The 11,294-nt window shown below is 40.5% G+C and overlaps 1 protein-coding gene across 1 annotated transcript; it reads right to left on the minus strand.

Moving 5' to 3' along the window:
- Nucleotides 1-360: 360 nt before the first annotated feature.
- On the minus strand, nt 361-9,938 carry LOC136794822 (probable maltase-glucoamylase 2). The gene is made up of 6 exons (XM_067041966.1): nt 9,841-9,938; nt 8,967-9,079; nt 7,382-7,507; nt 1,023-1,171; nt 833-917; nt 361-418 (listed from the first exon to the last, which is right to left on the minus strand). Exons 1-4 carry the CDS (start codon nt 9,935-9,937, stop codon nt 1,037-1,039), a joined length of 471 nt encoding a protein of 156 aa, XP_066898067.1. The 5' UTR covers nt 9,938; the 3' UTR covers nt 361-418; nt 833-917; nt 1,023-1,036.
- Nucleotides 9,939-11,294: the final 1,356 nt, after the last annotated feature.

The raw sequence follows: 11,294 nt of genomic DNA on the forward strand, positions 1-11,294 counted from the left end.
TGCATGCTTTATTACAAGTCCTTCCTTTCCAAGGAAGTGTGTTGGAAAATCAGCAAAATACTGCAAATCTAAGGAGAAAATCTCTGATTTTCAGCTTTGCTAAAACCTCGAAAATCTAGTCTTTTCTCTGTATTCTCCAGAAAAGGTGGGGGGCTGGGGATGAGTCAATGTAACATGGGTATCAGATTTTACCTATTTAGGCTTTTATGGATACTTTTATTTAAGCAAACCCTGCATGGCCGAAAGGTTGGAAATTATTGCCTTAGAAAAATAAGTGCCTGGAAGTCAGGAGAAAGTTCCAGGCACCTCTCTCTGACTGCATGGACCAACCTCGTTCTTCACAAACAATGTTAGTTCTTACCGTGCTATAGTCATACCAACGGGCTCTGGGAAAATAAGCATAGACCTGAAAAGTGTTCTGAAACATAAAATCAACATGTCATTATGAATATTCCAATAATTTAATTTTAACTTTTTAAAATTACGTCTGTAACTTAAGATTAAAAAAGGAATTTGATTAATGACTTTAAGAGTTTGGAAGGTTTTATTGAGAAAACCTAGGAAGTTCTTCTTTAAACACACAGAAAAATAAAATTTTTAAAAAGGTAGATTTTGCAAGGATGCAAAGTGACAAGACACTAAAATGAGAATCAATTGTGGTTGTAAAGCTCCCATTAATGGAGACCTTGAAAAAAGATAAAGATCTCCCTTAGAAGTTCTAGAAATGCATTTGCCTGAAAATAGTGAGCTGTATAAGACAATCTGTAAAATGCCCTTCCTGTACTTTAGATTATGTGATTGGAGGTTGTCTGATCTGTGATGGAAAACTCACATTTTCCAGCATGGGGCTGATTAAGATGGCAGGGCCCAGCATGAACTGATGGTCTATATCCCATGTTGTGCGATCTTCTGTAAACCTTAAAGAATAAATATGAAAAATCCACCCATACTGTTACGACAGGTGCAGTGGGTTATTCCCAAGACATCCCAGACCTGTCGCTTGGGTAACAGGCTCTACTCACTCATGGAGAAGGGGTCAGACAGCAGTGCTGCCCTCAACGTGAGCTTTATGCATCAGAGCATAGAGGTAAGGCAGCAGGGTGTATCTGGTCTGGATGACTTTTGCTGAGAACATCTCAAAGTTTGAGTCCCAGGCCACAGGATCTTGTCTCTAAGAGGATAAAAGGGCACGTGAAAGGTCACCTCCTCTTTCCTCCATCCTAGCGGTATGAGAAGAGGACCGGCGCAGGCACATATCCCCGTATGTAGGTTACACACCCTTTCTCCTTTCATTTCTAGCTTCCTCTTTCCCTACATCTGCCCTCTTTCTAAACTGGATCTCCTTGCTTCCTCCCCTTCATCATGGACCCCTTGGTATCTGCACAGGTCTAGCCTTGGTCCCGCACATGGGTAGAGAGATGGGTCTCTACGCAGCACTGACATAACTTGGATAGATTTAAGTAAAATACAAATCCATTGTTCTTAAAAGCAAAAGGGAACCATAAGTACTTTTCTCCTCATAGGCATTAATCCCCTGAGAGATGAGAAAAAGTATATTCTTGAAAATTGTTGGTAATTCTGGGGTTTTGAACTCTGAGGGTTTTACAAGCAATGGAGCTGCTGCTGGTGATTTTTATATTTTTTCATCATACAAATAAGTATGATGCTCTTGAGGGTTAAAAGGAAGTTGTGATGTGAGGAGACAAAACACCTCCAACATAACCTGCTTCCCTCACCCTTGTCCCGAATGTGTTGTAGTTCCTGGTAAATGGATAAAACGCCCCCAGCTGCATCCAGCGAACACACATCTCATACTAAGCATCTCCAAAGAATCCGCAAATGTCTGCTCCTGCCTGAGAAGATGTAAAACCAGAGCACATTTTAGGTGGGACTTTTGTCGGTTGCAGACACACTGAAATCTGACTGGGGAATTAGTAATGGCCCCAGTAGGACTTACATAAGAGATTCCAAAGAGACTGAACTCCATCACGCCTGCAATGAGAAGATACAGCTCTGCTGGGCACATAAGTGCAGCCCTTTGGAAGGGTAGTTTTGACCTGTCTCTTCCATACCGCATTTGAAAGCTCTGGGCCACTCATGATGAAAATATCAAAAGATGGCTGTAGATTAATTAAAACTCACACCCACAGAGAAACTCAGCTCCTGTTGCTTTTATTGACCACGTGGATGATGACTAGATATAACCAACGCGGCTGAAGAGCACACACTCCAGTCCCCTCCCCACCGGGAGAGGGCCCTGGGATAAGCCCACACACCAATGATAGATTTCTTCAGCTGGTCCCACGCAGCCGTGTTGTCACCCAGCCAGTGTCCTCCCCAGCGGCCAGAAGAGGGGGAAGTGGAGCGAGTGATGGCGATCCCTCGGTGTCCCGTCACCTCCTGCACAGCTCTGCTCGGAGGGGAACAAGGCGGTGAGCTGAAGGTGAATTCGAGGCTGGACAGCCATGGAACTTTATCATGGAGAGTAGCTTCAGCCTGGAGCATCTGCTAGTTAAAAGTGATGCTCAGAGTTCCAGTGAACTTCCCAGGAGATGGAGCATCACCTAATACGTGGATTTCTTTCCTTTAAAGAGAAAGTCTAATTAACTAGCTGTCTACTTCTAGGTAAGAGGAGGGGTGGGGTGAGGTGTAGAACATATTTATAGAATGATTACTCTATCCCAGGTATTATACTGGTCACGTTCATGTGTACGGTCTTACAGCCTTGGCCTCCTTTTCCTGTCAGGAAACTGAGACTCAAAGTAGATAATTTGTCAGTCATTTAAAGAGCAAGGAGGCAGATCTGAGACCCATATAAAAGTATATATGACTTCTGGGATTGACATGTACACGCTGCTATATTTAAAATAGATAACCAACATGGACCTACTGTAAAAATAAAATAAAATAAAATGGGGCTTCCCTGGTGGCGCAGTGGTTGAGAGTCTGCCTGCCGGTGCAGGGGACACAGGTTCGAGACCTGGTCTGGAAGGATTCCACATGCCGTGGAGCAACTGGGCCCGTGAGCCACAACTACTAAGCCTGCGCGTCTGGAGCCTGTGCTCCGCAACGGGAGAGGCCACAGCAGTGAGAGGCCCGTGCGCCACGATGAAGAGTGGCCCCCGCTTGCCGCAAGTAGAGAAAGCCCTCGCACAGAAATGAAGGCCCAATACAGGCAAAAATAAATAAATTTAAAAATTAAAAAATAATAATAATATAATAAAATGGCATAAATACAAAAGATAAATAGAAGTATATATGACTACAGCTCTTTTTGGTAATATGCCCTCTACTAGGCCACTCCTCAAAAAGTAGGATAAATTTTGCACGCGGGGCAAATACAGATACAAGATGTTTATCCCTCTCGATGGAAGGTCGGTCTTCTGTATGCAGCTTTAGGCAGAAAATAAAAACAATGTGTGAGAGAAAAATCGATGCAACAAAAGAGAAGATCTATTGATAGATGCTAGTATATGATGTAACTAAATATTTGCTAAAGAAAGCATCACAAATCAATAGACAGGGATAAGTTATTCAACAAGTGATGTCAGGAAAAGAAGCTAGCTATAGTGAAAACTAATCCATTTAGGTTACTTCCAGTATTTCACACCCAAGTACATCCAAAAGTGGATGGAGATGCTTGAGTGCACGTGCGCGCGCGCGCGCGCGCGCGCACACACACACACACACACACACACACACACACACACACACACACACACACACACACATATTCACACAGTGAGAGGTAATGAAGGCCTGAAATAAGGCAGGGATACAGAGTAAGGGTGGATGTGAACGATGCAAAGAACTTTGTCACTGACCATGTCAGAATTCTAGAAGTTTACCAGCCATAGAAAGAAATGAAAATTGTCTATCCAAGAAAAACTACTGAATCTTGGCCAGATAGTGAGGTCTCTGGGATTTTTACTTGGGGCTAGTCCCAGCCTGCCCCATCCCTAGCTCACTGGCACCAAAAGCCAGAGTTCTGACCTCTTTTGCAGCTCTGTTAAAAGCACTATCCCCAGAGCACAATAAATACTTTTTCCTAACTTCCAGTCCCCAGGAAAAATCTCTATTCCCAGGGTGTTATGGCCACTTGATTTGACTCAGAGTTCAATTCAGCAGGGAGAAAACAATTCCAACCAGGAAATTACCAAAACTGTAACCATTTACTGGCAACATCCCAGGTGCTCAGGCTGTGGCTTCAGTTGAGGCAAAGAAAAGTATGGCTGGGAATTTAAAAGTAAATCCTGGAAAACTGGAACCATGCAGAACTTGCAAAAGCTCGTAGACTATATACATCCACAAGGCTGTGCACATGCTCGGAAAAGAACCATAAAAGAAGGTTCCAGGACCCACTTCTGGCTGAACCTGAGCCCCTGAGTGAGCATGGGTGAAAGGTGAGCCTGTCTCACAAACTTCCTTAAGTGTGAAGGTATGTTTTCTCATAGAGGCAAGATATAGAGGCAAGGCATTTAAGGTACCCAAGGTGGCCTTACCGTTGCCCTCAGCTTGACTACGCTTTAGGCTGGGTTCTTCCTGACTTGAGGACCCTGCCCTCCCTTTTCTTAGAGCATTACTTTAGATACATTTAACTCTAAATTCTTTCTCTGCCCCCTTGAGATGTAAACCTTTTTGAAAGCCTCTTGCCTCCCCAGTTTTCCAGCCCTTGAACATCTTTGTCATGGACCTAGAAGCCATCCCTTCGAAATGTAATCAGCAAGAAGGACAGTGCCCCATCCAGAGTCCCCTAGGAGGCTAGGAGCCTAACTTCAGCAGGGTCTCCTTGCTTCAAGTTGTAAAATTACCTCTGTTATGGAAGATAAGAAAATGTTATTTTTTCCTCTGAGTAAGGCCAACTTAGTAAAAGCTAATTTTACTAATGGCCTAGAAACTCCCCACCCCAGCTCTCAAAAACTCTCCAGACCTTTGTTTCAATGGAGTTGAGCTCAGACCAAGTTCTGGTTTCTGTCTGTCTGTCTGTCTGTCTCTCTCTCTCCCTTATTGTAATAGCATTAATAAAGCCTCCCTTGCCTGTTTAACTTTGTCCAGTGTAAGTTTTGCTTTGATGAAGGAAACCTTCTGACTGATCATTGGCTGACCACTGAATTCTACTGCTCCAGGCGTGTCCCCAAGGAAGCAAAGCTTAAAAAATAAAAGATCTAAAAAAGGGGGGATATCAGAGAACTCAATGGCCACACACTGCAGGAGAATACAGAATCTACAGAATGAGACAGAAAAGTTGCTAAACAAATAAATAACAATAAAAACAACAAAAATTACAACAACAAAAACCCAGCAACAACAAACCTGCTGGGAGTCAGTGAGGGATTTTAAGTCAGAATTGTTACAATTTACTTTCTAAATTGTCCAGTTTTCAACAAAAAATTCAGCCATGGAAAGGAACATGAAAGATGCCATATAAACAGGGGAAAAGGCAGCCAGCAGACAATGCTGCTGAGGGCACTTAGTAGACAATGACTTTAAATTAGCTATTATAAATATGTTCAAAGAACTAAAGGAAAGCATATCTAAACTAATGAAAAGTATGACAACAATAATGTCTCACTAAATAGAGAATATCGATAAAGAGACAGAACTTACTGAAAAAAAAACAAACAGAAATTCTGGAGTTGAAAAATACAATAAGTAAAATGAAAAATTCACTAGCGGGACCAGGTTCAACATCAGATTTGAGCTAGGAAAATAGTCAGCAAACTTGAAGATAGGTCAATAGATATGATCCAGTCTTAATAACAGAAAGAAAAAGGAATGAAGAAAAGTAAACAGAACCCCAGGGACCTGTGGGACACCATCAAATGTACCGACATACACATAATTGGAATCTTAGAAGGAGAAAAGAAAGAGAAAGGGGCAGAAAAATATTTGGAAAAAAAATGGCCAAAAAGTTATACTCTGAAAACTATAAAATGTCACTGAAAGAAATTAAAGGCGATATAAAGAAATGGAAAGACATCTTATGTTAACGGATCAGAAGACTTAAAATTGTGAAGATGGCAATATTCCCCAGACTGTTCTATAGATCCAATGAAATTCCTATCAAAATCATTATTATTTTCAGAAATTGACAAGCTGATCCTAAAATTCATATCAAGTATAAGAAACCCAGACTAGACAAAACAATCTTGAATAAGAAGAATATGAGAGATGGGCTTCCCTGGTGGCGCAGTGGTTGAGAATCCGCCTGCCGATGCAAGGGACACAGGTTCGTGCCCCGGTCCGGGAAGATCCCACATGCCGCGGAGCGGCTGGGCCCGTGAGCCATGGCCGCTGCGCCTGCGCGTCCGGAGCCTGTGCTCCGCAGCGGGAGAGGCCACAACAGTGAGAGGCCCGCGTACCGCAAAAAAAAAAAAAAAAAAAAAGAAGAAGAAGAATATGAGAGGCCACATATTTTCTGATTCCATTTTTATAAAATGTCCAGATTAGGCAACCATATGGACGGGAGGCAGGTCAGTGGCTGCTGGTGCTCAGGAGGTGGGGCACAGGGTGGGGAGCGCCCGCTAACAGGTATAGGGTTTCCTTTGGGGGATGATGAAGATTGTTCTAAAATTTGACTGCAGTGATGGCTGCACAAATCTATGAATATACGAAACACAACCTAACTGCTCACTGTATTTTTTAAATTGAAGTATCAATATATTTACATATAACATTGTATAAATTTAAGGTGTAAATATGCTAATTCAGTACATTTACATATTGCAACACATTTGCCATTGTAGCGATAAACAGCACCTGCTCCGTTTAAATAGCTGAAATTATCAACTTACTGGATCAGTACACCACTTAAAGGTATTTTGGAGGAGTATACAAGGTCACTATGAGAAACTCACTTACTGTAAGTCATTATTATAATCAGCAGCTGTTAGTAATCATAGCACCTCAGGTGTTGCTTTCTCTTACAAATTAACAGCTAATTTTAACAGAGTTCATCCTCTATGCTATATGCTTCCCATGCATAGTATAAGGAGTTCTTCACTACTAGCCCACCAAAGTGAGTCTTACATTCTCATTTATAAAGGAGGAAACTAAGACTCAGAGGTATTAATTAATCAGCCCAATATTGCAGAAAGCCAGCGAGAGTGAAGCTAAAATTCAAAACCATGTTCTTCTGCCCTTAAACTGTGCTCTTCTCATGATGAGATAGGTAATTTACCATGCAAATTTCTGACAGTAGGTGTGCCGGCCTATCTATCTATCTATCTATCTATCTATCTATCTATCTATCTATCTATCCATCTATCTATCCATCCACCTATCCATCTATCTGTATTTTTTCCTAATAAATTAAATTAGATGCAAAAAATAAAAGATAAGAAATGGTGTCTTATACATGATAAGAGAAGCTTCAACTTACATATGGGATCTCAGCTTCACGATTTCGGTTTACAATTTTTTTCAATACGTCAATGCCAGCATCATTCCTGCAACTAAGCTGGAACCCAAGACTCCAGCAGGGAGGCAAGAATGGTCGTCCAACAAGCTGAAAAGAGAAAGAAGTGTCTAAGCCTTTAGAACACACACTGTAGCACCATGTCGGACACAGAAAACACTGCCTCCACTTCATTTTCTATAAAGTCCTCAGATCTAAAAATGTCAGAGCCAAGAGTAATCCCCTAGGGCAATTGGCAGAATTCTACAACTCACATCTTTCTTTAATAACTACCTAAATGTATTCCTGACAACTGCAATATCAGAAAATAATGAGGGCTTCCCTGGTGGCGCAGTGGTTGGGAGTCCGCCTGCCGATGCAGGGGACGCGGGTTCGTGCCCTGGTCCGGGAGGATCCCACGTGCCGCGGAGCGGCTAAGCCCGTGAGCCATGGCCGCCAGGCCTGTGCGTCCGGAGCCTGTGCTCCGCAACGGGAGAGGCCACAACAGTGAGAGGCCCGCGTACCACAAAAAAAAAAAAAAAAAAAAAAAACTAAGAAAATAATGGGATTTACAGAAAATGCTTGAATAACAGTGTCAAGCATTGGGGGAGGGAAAGAGGTAACATTGACTCACTCAGTAAATCTTTCCTAAGCGTTGACCATGTGGCAGGGGCAAGCATGCTTTATGCAAGCACGATTCCTGCTCTCCCATCAGTGCCTAACATGTGCTAAGCATAAACGAATCAGAGCTGACAGGATTAAGAGTGGAATGGGTGAAGAAATGCTGGACTATGTTTAAAATCCAAGCCTACAAGTTGCTCAAGCCAACATTCTGAGAAGATTCCAGATAGAGCCCTGTCTTACATGTTCCCTAAGAGCCACTGCCCTGTCCTCTCTCATGCCTCTAAGTCCCCATACAATGCATGTGCATCTCATTAATAGCATTTATTATAAAGCGTTTCCTATTATAATTATTTCAGGCTATGTCATATTTCTCCTATGTGATTATAAATTCACTTGCAACTGGAATCACATTTCCTATGCTTTATTGTGTCATCTTGAACAAATCATTTCATCTCTCTGTACCTGATTGTTTTCATCCATAAAGTAGGACATTTAGGCTAAATGGTGTCTAAAATTCCTTCCTGCCCTTCAGTTTGAATCAAAAACTTTTGAATCAAAAACTAAATAGCACAGTCCCTTTTACATAGTTTCTTTTCGCTAAATTTTTATTTGTTGAATGAATGCATAAAGTTTGCTGATTTGTGGCCTTAGATCTTATCTTTGGAATATTTGATCGTACAAAGATGGACTATGAGTCCCTTGAACATAGGATGGGTGGCATCTAACTTATTTTTGCATTTCTCAAGCCTTGCTCAGTGCCTCTTCAGCGTGCAGAAGGCACTCAACACATGTGCATCAAAATAAACATACAGCTAATGAAAGATTCACAATCCCAGCATCTGGAATCCATAGTTTACTCATAAATTTTATTTTTCTCTTGTTACTTTATAATGAGTGTATGAGATAACAGCAATAAATAATGATTATCTAAACAGAAAGCTCACACCTCCAGGTATTCCTGAACCACTTGTTCTGGAGTATTTCCCAAGAATACGTGGAAGTCAAGGACGCCCCCAATCGTGTGGTAAGTGATAGCAGGAGCGGGCTGAAGGGTGACCTCTGAAAGGATTAAGACTCGTTAGAATGTCATAGTTGGAAATGTACTCGTCTCTGAAATAGGAATACCTGAGTTATCCAAAACAGGCTCAGTCTCATTTTTAAAGAGATGAAAATCACACATGTTCCTTTTTTTGGTTGATTGCTGAAGTTTATCAAAATATTAAATGAGTAAAACACTAATGAAGAATTGATTTTTTTAAGAAAAAGAGGGACAAATTCTGTTTTAATCTGGTTACACAAAAATACAAATGTCTGGGATTTGTGAGTGATTTAACCTAAAGGAAAAGTTATAAAAAACCTTATTAGATAAGCTTAACTACAATTAAAAAATAAAAATAAACTCTTATTAGAGCACCATTCATTAGTCCAGAAGCTGGAGGAAGAAGATTCTGTGGTAGGGAAGGGGTGGGTTATGAGAAACCCTACAAGACACAGCCATGTTGCCTACAGACAGAAAGCATGGTTTACATGTTAAAATCTACAGGTATCTTTGGGAGGTGTCTATCAATGGAGCCTATTATCTACAAAATATTATGGGAAACATTGCATCAAAAGAGAACCCTGAAGCAGTTTTCAATGAAAATAGCTTCCAGCATGAACTGGATTCGTAAACAGGTTAACCTACTTTGGGGTTCCAATTTCTACAGAGTATTGTAGGTCCAATATACCTTCTGTTAAACATTGATCTCACTATGAAAATCGTTTTTATAAAAGCAGCATCCCAAGACATATTCCTGCCAAGAGAAAAAGATGTTTCCTACCCATCGTCTTACTGTTCATCAGAAAAACCCCAAAAGAGGAACCGCTGGTGTCTTCAAGGCACAAGAAGAATGTGTGAGCTCCATACAGATTAATCATGCCCTGACAACAAAAATGAAAAGAAATAATAGTAGTTGACAACATAGTAATATGTTGAAAATGTTTGTATTCACCCTAAAATAAAATAAAAAGCCAGGCACAACACGTACTCTGTCAACACGATGTAGTTTTGTATTGTACCAAAAAGGTTTTGAAACAGTAAAATCAACTGGCACATGGATAGACAAAATACAGTAATATCCCCCCAATGGAACACTGTTAGTAAGCCGCGAGGCTTGCAGGATCTTAGTTCCCTGATCAGGGACCTAACCCGTGCCCCCTGCAGTGAAAGCTCCTAACCTCTGCACCGCCAGGGAATTCCCATCAACCTCATAAATGTTACGATAAGTGAAAGAAACAGACACAAAAGACCATATATTACAGGATTCCATTTATGTGAAATGTCCAAAAAGTCAAATCTATTGAGACAGAAAGTAGATTAGCGACTGTCTGGGGCTGGGTTAGGCACTGAGTTTAAGTCTAAAAGGGAATGAGGGATCCTACTGGGGTACTGAAAATGTTCTGAAACTGGATTATAATGATGGTTGCACAACTCAGTAAATGTGCTAAAAACTATTAAATTGTACACTAAACAGGTAAATGTTATGGTATATAAATTATACTTCCACTGAATTATTTTTTTTATTGGAAAATATTTGCAATGATTTACAACAGGATCCCACATAATGTGTCCCCTGCATCGGCAGGTGGACTCTCAACCACTGCACCACCAGGGAAGCCCAAAGGCAGAGATTTGCAGAATGGACTTTTTTTTTTTTTTTTTTTGGCTGTGCTGCGCAACTTGTAGGATCTTAGTTCCCTGACCAGGGATCAAACCCGGGCCCTCAGCAGTGAGTGCACCAGTCCTAACCATTGGACCACCAGGGAAATTAACTCATATTTAATGCTAGAGTAAATTGAATGTAAATTAGCACAAGTACTTTGAAAGAACTTTTTTTGCAATGTCACCGAAGATAAACACATACGTACTCTATGAACTGGAAATTTCATTCTTATGTATGATTATTTGCCTAGGATATAACTGTATGCTTAATAACAATAAAAGAGCTACAAACCATTTTAGAAACAACAGGAAATTTAAGTTGGTCAATTATATAATTAACATAATATAGTATAATATAAATATATAAATATAATATAAAATAAATATAAGATAATCATTAGTAATAAAAGAAGCACCAGTTAGAAAATATAAGGAATGGGATGACATAGAAACTATGTATATGAAATATCTAGGAAGAAAAACTTCATAATGCATATGTAATAAAATATATATGAAAAGAAACATAAAACAGTTGAGAAATATGCATGTATATAAAAAAAGAGCTGAGGGCTT

Source organism: Kogia breviceps, chromosome 9 (assembly GCF_026419965.1).
Source record: "Kogia breviceps isolate mKogBre1 chromosome 9, mKogBre1 haplotype 1, whole genome shotgun sequence".
NCBI lineage: Eukaryota > Metazoa > Chordata > Mammalia > Artiodactyla > Physeteridae > Kogia > Kogia breviceps.